This window comes from Periplaneta americana, chromosome 2, assembly GCF_040183065.1.
Source record: "Periplaneta americana isolate PAMFEO1 chromosome 2, P.americana_PAMFEO1_priV1, whole genome shotgun sequence".
Taxonomy (NCBI): Eukaryota; Metazoa; Arthropoda; class Insecta; order Blattodea; family Blattidae; genus Periplaneta; species Periplaneta americana.
In genome coordinates, this window is record NC_091118.1 from 218,294,806 (window position 1) to 218,319,660 (window position 24,855).

Consider the following 24,855-nt stretch of genomic DNA (forward strand, 5'->3'; position numbering starts at 1 on the left):
ATCTGTTGCATTACAGCACTACACATAATAACGTAAAAGTTGAAATTAAGGATAAATTTACTACAGGTATCTGTTGGATTACAGCACTACACATAATAACGTAAAAGTTGAAATTAAGGATAAATTTACTACAGGTATCTGTTGCATTACAGCACTACACATAATAACGTAAAAGTTGAAATTAAGGATAAATTTACTACAGGTATCTGTTGCATTACAGCACTACACATAATAATGTCAAAGTTGAAATTAAGGATAAATTTACTACAGGTATCTGTTGGATTACAGCACTACACATAATAACGTAAAAGTTGAAATTAAGGATAAATTTACTACAGGTATCTGTTGCATTACAGCACTACACATAATAATGTCAAAGTTGAAATTAAGGATAAATTTACTACAGGTATCTGTTGGATTACAGCACTACACATAATAACGTAAAAGTTGAAATTAAGGATAAATTTACTACAGGTATCTGTTGCATTACAGCACTACACATAATAATGTCAAAGTTGAAATTAAGGATAAATTTACTACAGGTATCTGTTGCATTACAGCACTACACATAATAATGTCAAAGTTGAAATTAAGGATAAATTTACTACAGGTATCTGTTGCATTACAGCACTACACATAATAATGTCAAAGTTGAAATTAAGGATAAATTTACTACAGGTATCTGTTGCATTACAGCACTACACATAATAATGTCAAAGTTGAAATTAAGGATAAATTTACTACAGGTATCTGTTGGATTACAGCACTACACATAATAACGTAAAAGTTGAAATTAAGGATAAATTTACTACAGGTATCTGTTGCATTACAGCACTACACATAATAATGTCAAAGTTGAAATTAAGGATAAATTTACTACAGGTATCTGTTGGATTACAGCACTACACATAATAACGTAAAAGTTGAAATTAAGGATAAATTTACTACAGGTATCTGTTGCATTACAGCACTACACATAATAATGTCAAAGTTGAAATTAAGGATAAATTTACTACAGGTATCTGTTGGATTACAGCACTACACATAATAACGTAAAAGTTGAAATTAAGGATAAATTTACTACAGGTATCTGTTGCATTACAGCACTACACATAATAACGTAAAAGTTGAAATTAAGGATAAATTTACTACAGGTATCTGTTGCATTACAGCACTACACATAATAATGTCAAAGTTGAAATTAAGGATAAATTTACTACAGGTATCTGTTGGATTACAGCACTACACATAATAACGTAAAAGTTGAAATTAAGGATAAATTTACTACAGGTATCTGTTGCATTACAGCACTACACATAATAATGTCAAAGTTGAAATTAAGGATAAATTTACTACAGGTATCTGTTGGATTACAGCACTACACATAATAACGTAAAAGTTGAAATTAAGGATAAATTTACTACAGGTATCTGTTGCATTACAGCACTACACATAATAATGTCAAAGTTGAAATTAAGGATAAATTTACTACAGGTATCTGTTGCATTACAGCACTACACATAATAATGTCAAAGTTGAAATTAAGGATAAATTTACTACAGGTATCTGTTGCATTACAGCACTACACATAATAATGTCAAAGTTGAAATTAAGGATAAATTTACTACAGGTATCTGTTGCATTACAGCACTACACATAATAATGTCAAAGTTGAAATTAAGGATAAATTTACTACAGGTATCTGTTGGATTACAGCACTACACATAATAACGTAAAAGTTGAAATTAAGGATAAATTTACTACAGGTATCTGTTGCATTACAGCACTACACATAATAATGTCAAAGTTGAAATTAAGGATAAATTTACTACAGGTATCTGTTGCATTACAGCACTACACATAATAACGTAAAAGTTGAAATTAAGGATAAATTTACTACAGGTATCTGTTGCATTACAGCACTACACATAATAATGTCAAAGTTGAAATTAAGGATAAATTTACTACAGGTATCTGTTGGATTACAGCACTACACATAATAACGTAAAAGTTGAAATTAAGGATAAATTTACTACAGGTATCTGTTGCATTACAGCACTACACATAATAATGTCAAAGTTGAAATAAAGGATAAATTTACTACAGGTATCTGTTGCATTACAGCACTACACATAATAACGTAAAAGTTGAAATTAAGGATAAATTTACTACAGGTATCTGTTGCATTACAGCACTACACATAATAATGTCAAAGTTGAAATTAAGGATAAATTTACTACAGGTATCTGTTGGATTACAGCACTACACATAATAATGTCAAAGTTGAAATTAAGGATAAATTTACTACAGGTATCTGTTGCATTACAGCACTACACATAATAATGTCAAAGTTGAAATTAAGGATAAATTTACTACAGGTATCTGTTGCATTACAGCACTACACATAATAATGTCAAAGTTGAAATTAAGGATAAATTTACTACAGGTATCTGTTGCATTACAGCACTACACATAATAATGTCAAAGTTGAAATTAAGGATAAATTTACTACAGGTATCTGTTGGATTACAGCACTACACATAATAACGTAAAAGTTGAAATTAAGGATAAATTTACTACAGGTATCTGTTGCATTACAGCACTACACATAATAATGTCAAAGTTGAAATTAAGGATAAATTTACTACAGGTATCTGTTGGATTACAGCACTACACATAATAACGTCAAAGTTGAAATTAAGGATAAATTTACTACAGGTATCTGTTGCATTACAGCACTACACATAATAATGTCAAAGTTGAAATAAAGGATAAATTTACTACAGGTATCTGTTGCATTACAGCACTACACATAATAACGTAAAAGTTGAAATTAAGGATAAATTTACTACAGGTATCTGTTGCATTACAGCACTACACATAATAATGTCAAAGTTGAAATTAAGGATAAATTTACTACAGGTATCTGTTGCATTACAGCACTACACATAATAATGTCAAAGTTGAAATTAAGGATAAATTTACTACAGGTATCTGTTGCATTACAGCACTACATATAATAATGTCAAAGTTGAAATTAAGGATAAATTTACTACAGGTATCTGTTGCATTACAGCACTACACATAATAATGTCAAAGTTGAAATAAAGGATAAATTTACTACAGGTATCTGTTGCATTACAGCACTACACATAATAACGTAAAAGTTGAAATTAAGGATAAATTTACTACAGGTATCTGTTGCATTACAGCACTACACATAATAATGTCAAAGTTGAAATTAAGGATAAATTTACTACAGGTATCTGTTGCATTACAGCACTACACATAATAATGTCAAAGTTGAAATTAAGGATAAATTTACTACAGGTATCTGTTGGATTACAGCACTACACATAATAACGTAAAAGTTGAAATTAAGGATAAATTTACTACAGGTATCTGTTGCATTACAGCACTACACATAATAATGTCAAAGTTGAAATAAAGGATAAATTTACTACAGGTATCTGTTGCATTACAGCACTACACATAATAACGTAAAAGTTGAAATTAAGGATAAATTTACTACAGGTATCTGTTGCATTACAGCACTACACATAATAATGTCAAAGTTGAAATTAAGGATAAATTTACTACAGGTATCTGTTGCATTACAGCACTACACATAATAATGTCAAAGTTGAAATTAAGGATAAATTTACTACAGGTATCTGTTGGATTACAGCACTACACATAATAACGTAAAAGTTGAAATTAAGGATAAATTTACTACAGGTATCTGTTGCATTACAGCACTACACATAATAATGTCAAAGTTGAAATAAAGGATAAATTTACTACAGGTATCTGTTGCATTACAGCACTACACATAATAATGTCAAAGTTGAAATAAAGGATAAATTTACTACAGGTATCTGTTGCATTACAGCACTACACATAATAATGTCAAAGTTGAAATAAAGGATAAATTTACTACAGGTATCTGTTGCATTACAGCACTACACATAATAATGTCAAAGTTGAAATAAAGGATAAATTTACTACAGGTATCTGTTGCATTACAGCACTACACATAATAACGTCAAAGTTGAAATAAAGGATAATTTTACTACAGGTATCTGTTGCATTACACTACTACACCCTTATATAAATCTCGAATGTTTCAATTTTTACTATTTGTTTCTACCTCATTCAGTTTTTCCTTCAAGTAACCTCTCTTTTTATTCCTAAGTGTACTACTTGCTTCCCGTTTACATTGAAATAATTATCTCTATTCCCCTCAACTGGATCCTGTAAGAATTTCAATTTTGCCTGTTTCCTTCTTTCTACTACCATGCAACAGTCTTCATCAAATCACGGTTTCTTTTTCTTATTTTCATAATAACTTATGCTCTGATCAGCTGCAATTTTCATACTATCTCTGATATTTTCCCACACGCTATTAACATCTAACTCTTTCTCAACTTCGTCGGAACTTCCTTAAGTGGCAAACCTATTCGAAATTTCGACCTGATAATGTTGTTTAATTTCATCATCTTTCAATTTCAGGATAATGAATCTATTAATATTCTACTCACTTGGCTACAGACAGTCTTTCTCTTAATTTTCCAATTACCAAATAATGGTCAGAATTACAGTCTGCCCCCCTGGAAGTTCGAATGTTTGCTACACTAGTATGTCTCCGTTTATCTATCAAGATGTGATCTATTTGGTTGTGTGTCAGTCCATCTGGAGAGCAGTATCAACATGTTAGGTTATTTAGAATCTGAATGCATTGAAGGTGATAATGCCGGTGAAATGAGTCCGGAGTCCAGCACAGATATTTACCTAGCATTTGCTCATATTAAGTTGAGGGAAAACCCCGGAAAAAAAGCCTCAACCAGTTAACTTTCCCCAACCGGGATTCGAACCCGAGCCATCTGGTTTCACGGACCAACGTGTGCTAACTGTTACTCCACAGATGTGAACCCTCTCCCTCTAAAACTGTCTTTATTTTAAACAACTTTCGATAAGGGATGCAAACGGTTATAGATGTTAATATATCCTATGGATAGTACTACAAAATGACGAATCTCACCTGACGGGAAAGCCACCGCCTCATGATATGTCTTTTGGGATCCAACATGTACACATCTACAGCATCATTGAAGGCACGAAGTTCTGTGTTGACAGGAATTGTGCGGAAGTTAACTGCAATCACACATCAGGGAACAAGCTCATAACAAACATTACAACATAATTATGTCACAAGTTCACCAAAAACATTATCTACCATTAACCCACAATTTTTCTGAGTTTAAGACTAGCTTTCATTATATATACAATTTCGTGTTGGCTCCCTACCCAATCTACATAACTGTGAAAGTTTGTGTAATTCTAAAACAAATTATCATATATATAACATGCAATATGTTCTGATTAAAATTTTGTATTTACTTACCATTAATAAATACTACTCTCAAGTTTTAACACACTCTGGTTAACTGTACTAGTCTTGCAGTCCCACATATTAATACACAGCACTAAGATCAACAACAAAAGTCCTGTACTGTGGGAGTGCAGGAGGTTAGGCATATTGTCAATAGGAGATTACTTGTTGTACTACAGGGAAGGAAACTCCACAACGATTAGGGAACACATGGGAATTTTACTTGAAGCAAGTAAGGAGATAGGTTCGGAAGTAAACCCCGAAAAAACAGAGTATATGATTATGTCTCGTGACCACAACATAGTACGAAATAGAAATATAAAAACTGGAAATTTACCCTTTGAAAAGGTGGAAAAATTCAAGTATCTTGGTGCAACAGTAACAAAAATAAAGGGCATTCGAGAGAAAATTAAACGCAGAATAATATGGGAAATGCCTATTATTACTCGGTTGAGAAGCTTTATTCATCCAGTCTGCTTTCAAAAAATCTGAAAGTTAGAAGTTATAAAACAGTTATATTACAAGTTGTTCTGTATGGTTCTGAGACTTGAACACTCACTTTGAGAGATGAACAGAAGTTAAGGGTGTTCGAGAATAAGGTGCTTAGGAAAATATTTGCGGCTAAGAGGGATGAAGTTACAGGAGAATGGAGAAAGTTACACAATACAAAAATGCACACATTGTATTCTTCACCTGACATAACTAGGACCATTAAATCCAAACATGTGATATGGGCAGGGCATGTAGCACGTTTGGGTGAAACTAGAAATGCATATAGAGTGTTAGTTGAAAGACCTGAGAAGAAAAGACCTTTGGGGAGGCCAAGATGTAGATGAGAGGAAAATATTAAAATGGATTTGAGTGAGGTGGGATATGATGGTAGGAAATGAATTAATCTTGGTCAGGATAGCGAGCTTTTGTGAAGGTGGCAATGAATCTCTGGGTTCTTTAAAAGCCATTTGTAAGTAAGTAAGTAAGTAAGTAACTGCAGTATTACAATACTACATATTAAAACACAGCACTAAGAATGACAAGAAAAGTTATATTCTACATGTAACTGTAGCACCACGGTCCAACATATTAATACACAGCACTAAGATTGACAAGAAAAGTTATATTCTACATGTAACTGTAGCACCACGGTCCAACATATTAATACACAGCACTAAGATTGACAAGAAAAGTTATATTCTACATGTAACTGTAGCACCACGGTCCAACATATTAATACACAGCACTAAGATTGACAAGAAAAGTTATATTCTGCATGTAACTGTAGCACCACGGTCCAACATATTAATACACAGCACTAAGATTGACAAGAAAAGTTATATTCTACATGTAACTGTAGCACCACGGTCCAACATATTAATACACAGCACTAAGATTGACAAGAAAAGTTATATTCTACATGTAACTGTAGCACCACGGTCCAACATATTAATACACAGCACTATGATTGACAAGAAAAGTTATATTCTACATGTAACTGTAGCACCACGGTCCAACATATTAATACACAGCACTAAAGTTATACACTCTATTTCTATAAGTTACCATTTTATGTTTCAATGCATTGATTTACAATAATGTTTCTATTGACATAATCTTTGTTGAAATTATTTCAATGTCCAGTATGCAGTGAAATGAGAACTAATTATGCAGATAAGACAATATTTCTTGCGTAAGTAGGAATTAGAACTGAGGGGTCAGAAGCAAAGGAGTATAAGTGACATTTCTAAGAATATGAGTTAAGTGCATCCATGGCAAGCTAAAACATTTAAAATTTTAGTGGCAAAGAAATACATCTTTTAACCACACCACATACTAAAATTGAAATTAAAAATTTCACGGAATTTATGAAATCTTAAGTACTTTCAACCACATTTTCTCACAAATAACTTAAGTGCACTTATACCCCTTTGCTTCTGACCACCTCAAATGTTACTCCACAAACCCAATGAAATACAACATAAGAATTTTAGAAAACGAAAGAAAAGCAACTAAGAACAGCCAAGAAATTGTGTAACTCTGGACTTGTTCCACACCTTAAAGCTTCAATGGTAATGTACGATCTATGGGATACAAAAACTTAAGCAAACAAAGTAACAAAATTTATTTACGTGTAGAAATCAACAGCATCTGCAGAACAATGGTTAAAGGTAATTAATAAAACAAGCAAATAAAGTGAATCAAATATCCCGATTTCTAAACAGCACAGATTAAAATGTACAAATCAGTTGTTACACCTGTCTTAACTTATGGATGCAAGGGCAGGCCAACACGGAGATCAAAGCATGCAATAAAATTAAAGGAGTAAGGAGAGTACACAAATGCACTAATAATCATGAAAGGATAAATCTCGAGAGTTCTGCTGTCAGAGCAGCACACATAAATAACAGTGGAATGAAACAGAATGAACAGACCTAAATCAACAGAGAAATATTTCAATTCTATATGGATGCAAATGCTAGTAATCTGCTCATACCAGTTTCTCCCTGCATGTACACAGGCTTGTCAGTCTGAATGAAGATGGTCATGGAGCGTTGTGAGAATATCAGCTGCGTCTCGTTGACAAACGCCATGCCCCCCATCATCCGGTCATAGCTGCCTTCCACTCGCAACTTGTAGTCTCCAGTAACACTCGTTGCAGGAATCTGCAAACACACATCTTCGATACAAAGAGAGCAGATCACGCTTCTGAATAATTCCCTGATGTAAAAAATATTTTCTGCAACTGTTTGTTTTGTGCAACAATTAACCTACAGGTTTTCAAAATTGTTCAGGCTCCTAAAATAGGCATTTACCTTGCATTACTTATGATCTATAAAACTAAAAACAGGACTCGAGACATGTTAAAAATCGCCGTAATTTAGAAAGTATATAGCATTCATTCACATTACATTAAAAAAAAAATACACAAAATTAAATGGATACGCAAAAATACAAGCCACTGTATCTAGGTATGTTAATATTCTGTTTCATACGTGGTCTAGTACTTGAAATTAACAGTTTTCTGAAATTTCTAACCCTACACCTTTAAATAAATTTGTAAGCCCCATCCCCACAAAAAAAAATTGTGAATTGAGGTGCTTAAGTTTTGTCAGAATATGCGCTGGAATGATCTGAGCTTCTTACCAATTGGACAGACGCTTTGGTGTAGGAGATATTACGAAAAATATAGTCACATGTATACACATATATAACATGTAATATTACATACTGTAATGGGGCATGCAGATGAAGTATTAAAAAAAACACACACATACACAGATTTTACCTAAAGTCTAATATGTATCAATTATCAACAACCTCCTATGTACCGTAAATCATATTCAGGTTAGCAAATTTTTGTTCATTTCTGCTGTATCACGGAAAGTTGCAGAACTTGTGAGAAACACAACTTGATACAAAGTACACAATGGACACATGTAATAGTAATAGAATTATTATGAAAGAAATTTTTATGACATTGGGTAACTCATGGAATGTCTGGAACATAGATAGCAAGTTTGAACAGTTTGAACTTTAATTATCTGAAGGTAAGTTTTTAGACTGGGGGGGGGGGGGGGGGAAGATTGTGAGCAAATACATGAGAAGTAAAATCACATGCTGTGGTTAGGGCAGATCTGGAGAAGTATGTCTATATATTATTTGCAAGCTCCATGCATTCAATGAGATAAGAGCTTTCACATCTCTCTCACTCACTCTCAGGATGATGGTCTCTGGTATGCCCTCCTTGACGTCCTGGCTTTCCCCACTAATCTCGACGCCATTTCTCTGGATGGCGACTCTCACAGTGAGAGGCAAGGGGGCCTGCAGCACCATGACAGACACACGGTACACAATGCCTGGCCGCACCATGCGACTCGCCACTATGAAGTATGTCCTGCAGTAACAACAAGTATGGTCTCATCTGTATTAAACAAATATGATTTATTATTTTCACAATTATGCATTTTAACAAGCAACTCATTTATAGCAACAGTGTAAATTCTTTCAAAATCCACGTTCTACATACATTGAACAGACTGTTGCATCATCCAAAGTAGTTGACAGTAATGTCATCAGTTACAGTGACGAAACTATTTTACAGGCCAAGAACTGGAATTCTAAGAAGAATGGGATAGACCAAACTCTCTTCCGTCACGCCAACGATCCTTTACAAACAGTATTGGGCCAAGTTGTGTATCACAGTGTAATCCAGACATCAGTTTGCAAACAATGAACCAAGATTAAAAGAAAAAAAGAAAAAAAGAAAGGTTTTATGTGTGGAAGATAAAGTTAATGTTATAAAATAAATTGAGACTGGAAAAAGAAAGCTGATATGTGCACTGAATTGGTTTGGTAAGGAATAATTGAGAATGATTTACTGATGCTGCATTTTGCAATATATCTATATATATAATTTGAACTGGTAATGGAAATTATGGGAAAACGGCTGAACGGATTTTAAAGAGTGACCCCTCATTTTCATGCCTGGTATCCAAAGTTTTTCGGAAAAATAGTAGTTTTCAGTGAAATGTCAATTTTCCTACATAATTTCCCTATTTTCCAAAATCCATCTGTTGTCAGTTTTGAGAACTAATTTTGTTGAATCACGGCCGACTTGATTGAATTTCAGAACAAAACAAAACACACACTACAATAAGCAATAGGCTACTACACAAAGGCCTGCAGGATTGCCGACAAATTTAGAGCTAAAATTCAATTTGTTATTAAAAATAATTTACAGGTCTCATTCTGCAGTGTATAATTTTGTGAGTACAGCTGTGTCTTGGATATTCAAATCTACGAAACTTGAGGTGGTTTGATGACATTATTACCATTTTAGAAATTACATATTATTATGATTAATGTCATGATGCGTCTATTTTTCATTAATTATACATAATATTAATGCTATATTGATGACATGAAAGTGAAACGTTTTGAGGTTATGTAAGTAAATGTAGAGAATATCTTAATTTAGATCTTCATTTCCATAATTTACTGAGTGGCGGCTATATATAACTACAAAACTTACGTAAGATAATAATATTGTTATTAAAAATCAAATATTTTTATAGTTCTTAATCAAGTGTGGTTGGGTCTTTTTCATATACTTAATGGCGGTGTGGTGTAGATATTGATATGTGTCATTGTCTTCAGTATTGGCTCTAGTATACAGTTCCTAAGGAAAGACCAAAAGGTATTACTTACTGATAAAATAAGAGGCCTAGGAAATTTTGTAGTCTCCAGATCATTTCAGCATGATCTCTTAGTAGGATAAAATGATTTTACGCTCTACATTTCAAGTTCTACACGCAGCAAAATGCCATTGTTCGAAAACTTAGCAAACCTGACATTTTTTTTAACTTTCGCCTACAATCCACAATGACCTGAAACAGCTATTGCTATCGTCCTGACATTGATGCTTGAGTTTCTGTGTTGAAACTCAAAAACTGAAGGTGGATAGGTTCAAGAAAAGTATGTGGCCTAAAAACCCATTCAGAGGGAGTATGTTTCATTATTAAGGAAGCAAATAACTATCAAAATGTCAAGTATTCTTCATTGAAAATAAATCTGAAAAATTTTTATTTGAACGTCTAACGAACTTAGTTTGCAGCAGCATTTGCTGCACAAGCCACTATATATATGTATATATACATACATTTCTTCAACCCCCATCCTTCACTGTGAGTACTATCTGTACCTTAATTATAGTACTTTGTTATCATTTTGCTCTGTATTTCATATTTTCAGTGCAGTGGTCAGGCGAGGGTGATATATTCGGATAATCGGAGTTCAACATGCAGTGAACTTGAGTGAGTCCGTAACTGTGGCAGTGGCCAGGAGAGGGCGACATATTCGGAGGATCGGAGTTCAACATGCAGTGAACTTGAGTGAGTCCGTAACTGTGGCAGTGGCCAGGAGAGGGCGACGTATTCGGATAATCGGAGTTCAACATGCAGTGAACTTGAGTGAGTCCGTAACTGTGGCAGTGGCCAGGCGAGGGCGACGTATTCGGATAATCGGAGTTCAACATGCAGTGAACTTGAGTGAGTCCGTAACTGTGGCAGTGGCCAGGCGAGGGCGACGTATTCGGATAATCGGAGTTCAACATGCAGTGAACTTGAGTGAGTCCGTAACTGTGGCAGTGGCCAGGAGAGGGCGACGTATCCGGAGGATCGGAGTTCAATGTGCAGTGAACTTGAGTGAGTCCGTAACTGTGGCAGTGGCCAGGCGAGGGCGACGTATCCGGAGGATCGGAGTTCAACATGCAGTGAACTTGAGGAGTCCGTAACTGTGGCAGTGGCCAGGCGAGGGCGTCGTATCCAGAGGATCGGAGTTCGATGTGCAGTAAACTTGAACAGTGAGCTAGAAGAACTAGCCAAGACAAGCGAACTGTGAACTGACAGTTTTGTTGTGCACATAGTGCTTTATAAACATTAATTGAAATTAGGAGTACATTGTTGTTCTTCACAATAATACACGTGTACTGTCATTGTCGTCGTGTGGAGTGCAATAACGACTATTGTGTTGCTGTGTTGAGTGAAATACCCATTGCTGTAGGGTGAATTATCAAGAAATAAAAGACATTGTTAACATATGTGGTGGTAAAGAGAAATAAAAGTTACAATATTTAAAATCTACTTCGTAATTTATATACTTTTTTACTTGTTTTTTAATTTTGACGTCGCTGGTTTTGCCGTAACTTTATACAACTTTACTGTCTTCTGTTTATATATTTTCTGAAAAAGCCTAAATCAGCCACCAGCATAGCTTAGTCGGCAGAGGTGCACCCTACTGATCCGGTGATGCGCACGGGCGTGGGTTCAATTCCTGCTAGGCCTCATTACCTGTTTACGTTTTTACCATGGTTTAGATACTAATTTTTTTTATTTTATTTTTATTTATTTCAAATATACAGAATAAAGAAATATAATTACAAAACAAACAAAGAGAAATACAAATAAAATAATACAAGCAATATAAAAAGAAGATACAGTAGTATTAACAAAGTATTGTTCCAAACTTCTAATAATTTCTACATAAATAATAAATATAGGGTAACTGAAGTCATTTCAAATATTAAAGCAATATAAATATTATAATTTAGTAAGGAAGAAAAAAAAAAACAATTGTTGGGCAAACAATGGGGCTTGGTTTTTACGAATCATCGGCAATATGTCTCTTGTTTACTTGCAGGGGTTTCTTTTAGAGCACATCAACAGTAAAATGGAATAACTCACGCTTCATTGATGATGATGCTGTTCTCCCAAAGCTGCGGGCTCCTCGAGGACCAGTCGTTGACACCCGGTCGCACAGACTCCACGTCATTGAGGGTTCTGTCCTGCGATGTTGTCGCATTCAGGTTGACAAGAAAGATGAATGCAGCCGCAAACCTGTAATACATCATAATCTTGTGATTTGACTGTGAGGCAGATTCAGAAAGAGATATTTCCCAATAATACGAGCAGTCCCAATCCTGATAGAATATAGTCCGCTGCACTTCTCCAAATCTTTCCTGTCCTAGTAGTTGTGACAATCTCACAGTATATAATCAAGAGAACCGACTCAGTATCCCAAATGCAGAATCTGCTATATGCACAATATTTCGAGAACAAGATGTTATTGCCCTTTTCTTCGTCACAGTGGCTTCAAATCTCTTCTGGTTTCTGATTCCACAATAAATTAAAATCTCTTTAAAATTTAAATAGAAACTTATTTAAATACGAGAAAACAAACCGAATGTGCACATGCTTATTGACAGGGACGATAACAGGACAGGAGGAGGAGCAGCCTTAAGCTATTGCGCAACTCCTTGTATTGAGATGATTTTTAAAGTCCTTAGGATCGTTCTTAAAGCACGTAATTCACTGCTTGGTGCCATCTTATCAATTCGGCTGACATCCAGTTCTGACCAAGTCCGTAAACCCCCTCCATCTCCCTGTTGGGATGGATGGCACGTGCTTGCGTTCTGCTGCATCTTCTGATCAGAAGACCGCGACACAGCAGATCCTACGACTCACAAAGATGTCACCCATCCAAGGGAACTGCACTCCCTGGTCTGCCGTGGTCCGCTCCCTACGGCTCCCCCATGTACATGACAACTGTAGGCGAATCCCAGAACCACATCTGCTGTGGACTTGAAACTATTTAAGATCATACATGAATTGAAGCTAATGAAGGCGAAATGAGTCCGAGGTCCACTCGCACTACAGGTATATCTAAGACAAAATTGAAACAGGAAAATATGCATAAGCCAGAGGATTATCGAACTTTAATACTTACTTAAACTAGATGACAAATTAAATTACACAATTACTTTATACACCAGTTATAATTGTGAATTATATCCTGGGAACTGTGCATTCTAAAATAAGATGTTTCACTTTGGACTTGAAAGCGTTTAAGGTCGGGCAGCCCGTACCATCTCATAAAACTACACAGGCTTTGTTACGGGTACCTCAGTGACCGCCCATGTCTTACGAAGATAAAGATAATGGGATTAAGCTTCTTAAGCACAATACTGTCCCTGGGTGATAAAACTACGCAGGCTTTGTTACGGGTTGAACCTCAGTGACCTCAGTTAACCATTTTATAGTAAAGTATTATTATTAATATTACTACTGTTGTTATAGTCTCAATGAATATTTCACTTCTGATAGTGTGGAAGAAAATACCTCATGGCATTAGCTCCATCAGAATGAATATATTTCACGCTTTCGTATAATTTCGTGAAAATTTAGAAAAATGTTTGCGCCATCACACTTTTCTATATTCGTGTAATGGGAAGTGCTGTACAGCTGCATCTGCGTGGTTAAATGTTCCATGCGCGCACGCATGCAATCTGGGAAGAAGTTTAAAATGCATGTTCAAGAAGATTTTGTATCTACATGGTGCGCTGTTTTGAACGTTATCTTCACTACGTAAATACTGTATATTAATTAATATTAAATATCAATCTTACAATGCGTAAAGTTGAAAGAAAAGTTGAACCGTGTAGATGCACCTTAAGAGATGACAGAAAGATAAAATAATTCAAATGTTTGTGTTTCTTTTGGAGTGGATCGCCACTGTTTGTTTATTTCAAGTGCACAACTCCCGGATAAACTGACTTCGCAAATAAATCCACCACCGAAGAATTCGCTATGAACACGACAGAAAGACTACATTACCAAAACAAGTATTCGATAATTTAGGGATACTGAAAACGTGCACTTGATTCACAATACCTTGTGCAATGACACCGTTAAAACATGGAGAATATGTCCTTGCCAGTCTGCATGAACCGATTTTAAATTCGTGACAAATGAAGCAAAGTTTTCGAAGACATACAAATTTATGCTATTCTAATGGTCATGTTGTTTAACATTTCTAGACCTTCATTTCTTCATATATTTATAGAATTGGTTTCGTGCAAAATGAATTCAATACGTTATCAGTAAACAACACACAGCATTCTCAGAAGATACCAATTTTGTTGCTTTGTGAGTAAGCAATAAAAGTTAGAAAAAAAGTTCAGTAAAAGTTGTTTCGTTTTAAAAGTAGTTTCCAATGGAACCTTCAATGACCTATGTTCTCATTTCAAATTTCGAAGTTGACCACATATAGACCTACTTTCGGTTTGTTACGGGAAACGATACTACCACCAATCGATTCTTTACATAAATTTTGGTTATTTTTTTTTATAAGCAACCAATATCATATAGAAATATCGAAAAAATAGGCTGATACGGGTGGTCTGAAACACCTGGTATATATACTGCATAAGAAGCAACTTGTACACCTGAACAAACGACTTTGAGAATTAGCTACTCCCACATCTGTATCTCATGGCAGACGTAGACAAGCAACACACAAATCATCGTGACTGCTGGTGCGTCCAGTCCATGAGAGCTCTTTACAATGCATTCCTGATCATCATTACACAAATATCACCATCTTTGCTTTCTCTCCCTTCACTGCTATCAACTTCAGCACTACCACTTTTATCATGATTAGCATCTTCATTTTCATGTTGTTCCAAAACATACGGCTGTAGAGTCGGTAGCAATTTGGGTGAGTCAGTGACGGTGGATTATATACGAATTTAGAACCTGTCAGTAACATAAACTTGTCTATGAAGAGATTCTTTGACGCAAATCTGGCTTTCAGGTATAGCTCCCTGTGAAGCTGACATGAACAATTTCAAGGGAAAAAATCGTTCCGGGACCGGATATCGAATCCGGGACCTTTGGCTGAACGATCAGCCAAAAGCCCCAAGTTCGATACCCGGCTCCGGAACAATTTTTCCCTTGAAATTATTCTGATTCTTTAACGTCCATTGTTATTAATTAATATGTTCGCATTGTCGAATGTGGAAGCAAAAGAAAATTAAAATTGTAAGAAAACTACGTACACGGATGTTACTTAAGCAATCGATTAACAAGTAGAACGGCAAGTTTAGGCGTTGGGCTTATTTTATTTCTGCAGGCAAAAAGTGTATCAAGCAACAATGAATTTTACAGGGAAAGTTCTCACAAGGATCCAAAACCAAGAAGTCTGTTGCACACTTCATTGTTGTCTTAGGACTTTTACAAAAATTAACGCACTTCGCCCAAAACTGTGAATATAAAATAAGGATCTGAACACAAAATGATTTAAGTCAAAGCCATTGAAGGGCCCTTGAAGAGTGAAATAATAATAAAATTGATAAATACAAAATCAACCGGAGCGAATATGAACAGGAAAACCAAGTATTATGCCGAACCGATATTAAGTCACTGTAGCGAAAGTCGTTATGGCATTGGTCTATTGAACAAGTTGATAGTAGTAGCTCAAGGTTCGAATCTCCCCCAATCTTCATTTTTTAATTACAAATTTACCATCATATGTGTCTCGCAAAGCTATAATTATGTAGCGATATCTCTTAGAATATCTCCAAACTCTAATAAATAATAAACCTCCCTCTCTCTTTCAAGCAATACTGCTACCTGTTAATACAACGCTGTCTCCTCATTACGCTTGAAGATGGTACAGAAACAATAACTCATTGCCCTGGTTCGCATAGGTTATTCTGCATATGCTACTCTCCGACAGGACTTCAATTGGAGAATTTTCACTTTCTCCGACCAGGTAATTATCTCCAGTAGCATTCTGCGTATGCTACTCTCCGACAGGACTTCGATTGGAGAAATGTCATTTACTCCGACGAGGTAATTGTCTCCAATAGCAACGATAGTACTGCCCTAGTTTATTATATGAATGGCCACCGATACGATTAACGCTTCATGAGACGAATTATTAACAAGTCGGGTTGCGTGAGGGTCGCGTGTTGGGAGTGGATGTCATACGATGGGGCAGGACTTCTGGAACGCATCCACGGGCGGTTTACGGCAGAAGTCTACGAACACATTTTGACAACTATAATGATCCCTTCCGCCGAAAACGATATCCAGAAGGAACACTTTTCTTCCAGCAGAATAATCATCTGATACACACTGCCAACCTGATTCAAAGATGGTTTACGAGGAGGCGTGATGTCGACCCAGTCGACTGGCCTCCAAATTCACCAGATATGAATCCGATTCAAAATTTGTGGGCTGCAGTCAAAAGGATCCTACGCTTCAATTGGGCAGAACAACCACTCGTTCGGACATGGCCATGAATTTAGAACTGTTCCATAATCTTGTGGACTCCATGCCGCGCAGAATGAGGGCAGTTGTTGACGCAGGTGGTTTGTGGACGAGATACTAGTCCCCACCACAGGCCTTTTTTTGTTAATATATTAACAAATTGTTTGTTTTTGTTAATTTAATTATTTATTTGTGTTTGATATGCGTCCGGTTTTTTAGGATGTGAAACAAGTGTCTTTGTTTATACAGAACAGGTCTCGCCTATTAATAGCCCACAGGTAATGGGCAATAATATTTTTACAAGGCAGGCATAACGAAGTTTGTTAACAAATGCCATTTCACATTTAAACTAATAAATGTAGTAAGAATGAAAATAAAAAATAATAATTTTACCGTACTGGGAGGCGAACTCACAACCTCTGGTACGGATGTCAGACTTCTTACCACTGGGCCACACACTGCTCGTAAGGTTTACTGCATTACAGCCGGACGACTTTCAATGAAGAGACACCACAGCAATGCCTTGCAGGGGGTTACGTTTACACGAGTGAACCGCGCGATAGAACTTAGCATTTCTATCGACCAAGAGTCGGCCCATTCTTTTTGCCGCTAAGTGTACATACGGGTAGTTTCTTATGTAAACAGCGGAAACCCGACTATGAATATTATGTGAACGCTGGGCTGCAGTCACACTATACGACAGACTTCTAATTATAACGCAGAATTTATAAACGAAGACGAGCATTTTACATTCTTCAATAGGCCTGCATACTGTATTACTGCGATGTACCGGAGTACATATGATATTTCCGTGCAGGCATTCTGCGTTATCGTATGATGCAGGATCAATGGAGCGGAGAAAAAATCTCTCCGGCACCGGGATTCGAACCCGGTTTTTCAGCTCTACGTGCTGACCCTCTATTCACTAAGCCACACCGGATTCCAATTTCGATACCGGATCGAATCCTCTCATCGGAATTGGAATCCGGTGTGGCTTAGTAGGTAGAGCGTCAGCACGTAGAACTGAAAACCCGGGTTCGAAGGCATCGGAATTGGAATCCCGTGTGGCTTAGTGGAATAGAGGGTCAGCACGTAGAGCTGAAAACCCGGGTTCGAAGGCATCGGAATTGGAATCCCGTGTGGCTTAGTGGAATAGAGGGTCAGCACGTAGAGCTGAAAACCCGGGTTCGAATCCCGGTGCCGGAGAGAATCTTTCTCTGCTCCACCGATCCTGCATCATATAACGCAGAACTGCTGCATGGAAATATCACATGTACTTCGATACAGCGCAGTAACATATGCGTATATTATCACTCAGGGCCGGGTTCACCAACCTTCACTAAGGTTTTAATGATTCATTAATTTATTTACTGGTTTATTAAATCATTTTTATATCTCACCAACCATCTTTAGCCTAACGAACCAGTAAAACTAAATTATCATTAAATTTAGTGATAGAAATTTCCCGTCCTTAAATTTTTAATGGTTCATTAGTTGTAATATAAAATGGCGGAACGTTTCGACACAGAATTGTTATATCTGGAACTGCTCGAAAATTAAGAGTCAGATGGAGATAATGTTAACCATTTAAGAAACGATAATTTTGAAAATTTGAATGACACAAAAATTCAAGAAAGATACCGCGTCACGAAGATCGCGGTACCGGTACTCAAAATTTTAGAAAAAATTGAACATAGGTTAGAATATCATAAAAACAGCTAGACAAAGCTGAAACTAGTCAACTAGGTAACATACAACTGAGTTTTTATTTCAACATATGAAAGTGGTTATTATAACTTTACTATACCTAAGAAATATTAGTACATTAATACATAATGTGCATTCAAACATAACAAAACTTAATTGGTATATTAACTTTCATTTATTAGAATTAGCCTTGGAAGGTCAGATGGTGAAAATAAAGCTAGCAATAAGATATGTTTGCACTTGCTTTAAAACAGAAGCGAAAGAACTGGATTCATGAAATTTATAATCATTTTCTTTCCGAAGGAAATTCCATTTTCCAGCAGGATGACCACCCCGCACACACCGCCATAAACGTTCAAACACGGTTCACGGAAAGGCATGAAAAAGGGGAGGATGGACAAACATCGAGACAACCCACCTCAAAATCCGGATCAGTTGTGGGATCAAGTTTTGGCTACCTGGGAAGATCTCGCTGAGGACCAGAACTATTTCCGCGGCCTGGACGGTGGACTCAATGCCCCGAAGATGGCAGGCAGTGATAGACACCAATGGCATGTGGTTAAAGTATTACATCCACATGTGTATTTTTTTTCTTTAATTTGTGTTGTTTATCTTTGTTTTATTTGGCGGAAAAAATAATTGATCTCCCAAGAGTTTTTTAAATTCTCCTAGTGGAGCCAGAGTTGCGAAATAATTCGTTCCACTATAAAAAATAAAAAATGAAGGTAACATGTATACAAATTAGTTAAGTTAATAAAAATTAATTCTCACCGAGAATCGAACTCGGGTCCCATTGATGAGCAGCCAGCTCGCTACTGACTGCCTGTTCCAGCGGAGAGCCGTGACGTAACAAGGCACATATAGCTGCTCGGCTTGACAGCGCACATATAAACGTACTCGTGTAAATTTGTACATTTGCACTACCAAGAGACAACAAAATTGTTTTCTAACACTGTACACGATTTGCGATATAGTAGACTGCGGTTTCGTAGAAAGATGTTCTGATATAGTTATGAAGAAATCCGTAATGAGCCATTACTTATCGTTCATTAGATGTTAAGAAAATTTGGTTGGTGAGCAGCTCGCATTTTAGTGAATCGTTAAATATTTTAATGTTCAGTAGTTAATGTTTCATTTGGACTGATTTACTGAAGGTTGGTGAAACCGGCCCTTAGTGATTTAAGACGGCGCTCATTCCGTAGGATCCCGGCCATTTAGTCACTTGTAATGAGCGCACCTCTGCACATTGTGCCACGGTCATATATCTGTGACACAGAGCATGAGAGTTGGCCACTAAAGGGAAACTAAGAGGTAGAGCTTAAACTGAGAGGATTCAACCCGGCATCGGAATTGGAATCCGGTGTGGCTTACAAGGAGAGGACACGCTCTGTATATCACCGAATTAAATCAGATTTTGTGACATGAAAGTACAAGACACACTGTTTAAAGTCATACCTGGTATGGGTGGCCAATGACTCCTCGTTTTGAAAATATTGGCTATTGTTTATGACATACTTCCGTTAGCTGCGTAATAGCGAAGCATTAGACTGTGTAACGGCGTAACTCATGTGGTTGGATGCTGAGTTGTCATGCAGGCAACCCGAGTTCGAATCCTAATGCCCTCTAATTTTTTAAAGCTTGATATTATTATTATTATTATTATTATTATTATTATTATTATTATTATCATTATCATCATTATTATTATTTTAATTCATTTTCAGTTGTCAGTTCCTATATTCAAAGCCATGTTGAAATATGCGTGGTATGCATCAAAAGTGATAAACGAAATAGAAGTGTTTGTGAATGTGAAGGATATCTGTTTCGCAGCAGAAGTGCGGAAAAATGTGTGTGACTTTGGACAACCTTCTTTCATTTGCTGTGCATGGTGCAGGAAATATATACGTTTTGTGTGTTTTACGACATCATAATGAATCGGGTACAAAATGAAATGGAATAGCTGCTACAGAAATAGAACAGTCACCAGTGACACATCTTACCTTCCTACGTGAGCAGTATTTCATTGTTTATCCTTTACAATACAATGCTAGTTAATTAGTAATTTGTTTAAAACATGATGAAGCGTTCAATACATTGAGAAATATGATATAGGTATGTAAATAGATAACTGTGATCACAATATTAATCATTATTAAAAGAAAAAATATAGGACCAGTTAAGATTCGAACTCAGGTTGCCTGGATAACAACTCAGCATCCAACCATATGGGCTACGCTGTTACACAGTCTCATTCTTCCCTATTGAGCACCTAACGGAAGTATGTCACAAACAATAGCCAATATTTCCAAAACAAGGGGTCATTGGCCACCCATACCAGATATGACTTTAAACAGCGTGTCTTGTACTTTCATTTCACACAATCTTATTTCATTCGGTGATCTACAGAGCGTGTCCTCTCCTTGTTAGTGGATAGAGCGTCAGCACGTAGAGCTGAAAACCCGGGTTCGAATCGCGGTGCCGGAAAGAATTGTTCTCTGCTCCACCGATCTGCATCTGCATACTGCAAGTGATTCTGACAACAAAAAAATTACAATCCCAGTTGAGTGAATATTAAACAACTGAACAGCTGTGAATGCCGCCCTCCCCAGTCAGGGAGCTGCACTCCATCCCTTCCGAACATAACGAAAGGGGAGCCGCAACCCCCCAATGCTTCGACTAAAATCTTGACTCATACACCCCTTCCTTCCCTTTAGTCAGCAGAAAGCACGTCGAGCAAATTGGCGTGCTAGACCAGCAGTCAGCAGACGACACTATCACACCTCGGCAATTTAATTGGTTATTTTACGACGCTTTATCAACTGCTGTGGTGACAATGCCAGCGAAATAGCATGGGGTCCAGCGCCGAAGTTACCCAGCATTTGTTCTTAATAGGTTGAGGAAAAACCCCGGAAAAAAACACAACGAAGTAACTTGTCCCAACCAAGATTTGAACCCGGGCCCGATCGTTTCACGGTCAGGTATGCTAACCGTTACTTCATAGCGGTGGACTCGACGATTTTTTTTCGGATTATTATTATTATTGTTATTATTATTATTATTATTATTATTATTATTATTATTATTATTATTATAGTTTTCTGCCCAAGGGCAGATCTTTCACTGCAAACCCAGCGTCCTCCAATCTTTCCTATTTTCCGTCTTCCTCATAGTTTCCGCATATGATCCATGTATTTTAATGTTGTCTGTTATCTGATATTTTCTTCTGCACCGAACTTTCTCCCGTTCACCATTCCTTCCAGTCCATTGTTCAGTATGCAGTTCCCTTTTCAGCTAATGATCCAGTCAATTTCTTTTTCTCTTCCTAATCAGTTTCAGCATTATTCTTTCTTTAACCCTCTTTCCAGCACATCTTCATTTCTTATTCTGTCTGTCCAATTCACAAGCTTCATTATTCTGCATATCCACATTTCATTTATTGTAATCATCATCATCATCATCATCATCATCTCTTATTGTACAATGGCATTTACTTCTTTCAGTTTGGTTAACTTCGTACTCACTTTTATGACGCACAAAGAGGAAGTATGCGGATGCCGCAAGATTTGCTTTCCATATTTGTCAGTGATGCACACGTTTTCTGCATCCCCTACGCTACATGATGGATTCTGTTCATATTCAACAACTTGGAGTCAATTTGTTTTGGGAGGAGGGATTATAGATCTGAAATGTTACTTTTACTTTTTGTAAACAATTAACGGATCTTAATTTGAAGCCAATAACATACATGTGATTCACCACATTAAATCCGAGATTTATTTGTTAGTCCAGTTTACAAATATTTGTAACTCCTCTTTACCCAAATTCAAACCATCAATAAACCCGATGAACAGAACATCATAACAAGACTTCGACGAAAGAATATTCTGAAAGAACGTAACAAAACACTGAGTTGGAGGAACTTCTCTCAAGAACGGTTTCTGAGCAAGATAACTTCAACCATGAAATCGAAGTGCACTGGATTTCTCTACATGCATTTCAAAGAGCAGATACTCAAAATAAGTATACTGATTACTAGAGACGAGTATTTCATGCACTATAAAATCCCAAAATATGCTGCATTCATGCACTATGAAACTATGAAACATGCACGATCAAGCGAAAAATACATTAAAATATGCACTTCCATTTTTGTTCCAAATGTCTCATTTCGCTTCACTTTTTTTTTTGCATAGTTATCAACCTAACAATATTTCTAACACGGCCAATGACTCCAGTCAAGTGCCACTGCATTGAATTTTATTTTATTTTATTCGGTTATTTTACGACGCTGTATCAACATCTCAGGTTATTTAGCGTCTGAATGAAATGAAGGTGATAATGCCGGTGAAATGAGTCCGGGGTCCATCACCGGAAGTTACCCGGCATTTGCCTGTATTGGGTTGAGGAAAAACCCCGGAAAAAACCTCAATCAGGTAACTTGCCCCAACCGGGATTCGAACCTGGGTCACCTGGTTTCGCGGCCAGACGCGCTGATCGTTACTCCACAGGACTGCATTGAATAAAAAAACATTTCTAAATTGGTTTTTGTGAGGTTCCTGCGCTTGTTAGTCAATATGTTTTATAGGCAGAGAATGGCCGGCCTCTCTACATCGCAAGAAGTTATGGGTGCAAACTTGAATGAACATAATAGTGTCAGGTCAAATTCTTCATTCAAGTTTTCGCCACAAATAAACTTCTTCACTGAATAAAAGAATCCGTAGTCCGGGTTCGCATTTATGATTTCGTCAAGTTTGTTTTTCGCCGTTACAGCCACTCTCCCACGGGCATAACTAGAATTCTTTGCAGATCCTTTCCTTTTTTTGCATTCCTGCAATATGTGACATGCTGATCGACTTACATTTTATCTGAAATTATTATAGACCTTACGGTTACTTAGATACGATTTAAAAACATACATCGCAATTCAATTAATTATTTTTAAAAAGTTTTATAATTTTTTACAATGAACAACTGCCATAGAAAATTTTTGGAAATAGAATAGCAGTGCTTACCTCTTTACTGCAACAATCGCAGAACACATCCCCATCTGATCTAAAAAAATCCTTTCCTTTAATCTACTGTGCAAAGAGCACACTTTTGGAACCTTTAATTAGAACCACATTAACACACGCATAAACAAACACATTAAGCACTTACGAGATTCACACATTGCAAAGACAGTTTAGCGAACGATTCGAATTTTAGAAGAACCTAAATTGCTACTACTACTGGAAAAGGGAGAGAATTTACAACCTCCCTGAAAGAGGATACTTTTGACCTAAATTATTTGTCGGCAGTTTCCTTGAACCCTCTGTATTTCCTCTCAACTACTCTCAAGATATTCAACATAATAAATCCATTTATGGCACGCTGTCTATAGAGGGTCGTCGGTTAAGGATTGTAAAAGTGAACTTCCGTCCAGGAAAAGGTCCTCTAACATCTTATTGTGAAAATCTTAACATTTTATTTCATTTTTCTATTATTTAGTTCTTTTTCTTTCTTCAATCCTGATTCCTGAAGCTAAAATAAGGGACATAAAAATCGAGAAACTGAGGTGTCCACTCAAAACCATTAAAACATGCATTTAAACTGAATATAATGTATATTATATGCACTATGAAGAAAAAATTGCTTAAGTGTGCGTTATGCATGTTTTTATCTCCAAAAAGACCAGAACATGCAAGTATGCACGGAAAAAGTACATATATCTGGAACCGGAGAGTAATGAAGTAGACGAGTACTAAGTTTGAGCATGTTCTATGTTCCTGCAAAAACACGCATTTGCATGGAATTCTCGTCTCTGCTGATTACTTTCTTGTCAATGTAATTTACCCGGCTCCGTGCTCGTGTGAGTGCCGAAGTGACTCAAAACACGTTGCGAGCTCGTAATATGGTGGTTGTGAGTTACAAAAATAAGACACAGCTTGCACAGCACATACGTGTCGACGCGCAGAATAACTGCAACCTTTGTTACAAGATGTTCCCGGAAAGTTAATCGCACGAACTTACGATGGGGCCGCTGTACTCCGAGGGCATTTTAGGAGACGTCAATGTTATAATTCAAGATGTATACAACGATGCATATTATTTATTGCTTCACAACCGATTAAACGAAGTACGGGAAAAGACAGCATCTCAAATTTACTCTGTAAT

The 24,855-nt window shown here is 36.5% G+C and overlaps 1 protein-coding gene across 2 annotated transcripts in view; it reads right to left on the reverse strand.

The window, feature by feature from the left end:
• The window catches only part of Mcr (macroglobulin complement-related), a 133,037-nt gene that overhangs the window by 75,954 nt on the left and 32,228 nt on the right, over nucleotides 1–24,855 (reverse strand). For both annotated transcript variants that reach the window (XM_069819585.1, XM_069819584.1), the window contains exons 2-5: nucleotides 12,628–12,780; nucleotides 9,101–9,281; nucleotides 7,881–8,049; nucleotides 5,042–5,154 (exon numbers count right to left, since the gene is read on the reverse strand). In XM_069819585.1, coding sequence (XP_069675686.1) covers nucleotides 5,042–5,154; nucleotides 7,881–8,049; nucleotides 9,101–9,281; nucleotides 12,628–12,780 — 616 coding nt within the window. The remainder of the gene's footprint in view (nucleotides 1–5,041; nucleotides 5,155–7,880; nucleotides 8,050–9,100; nucleotides 9,282–12,627; nucleotides 12,781–24,855) is intronic.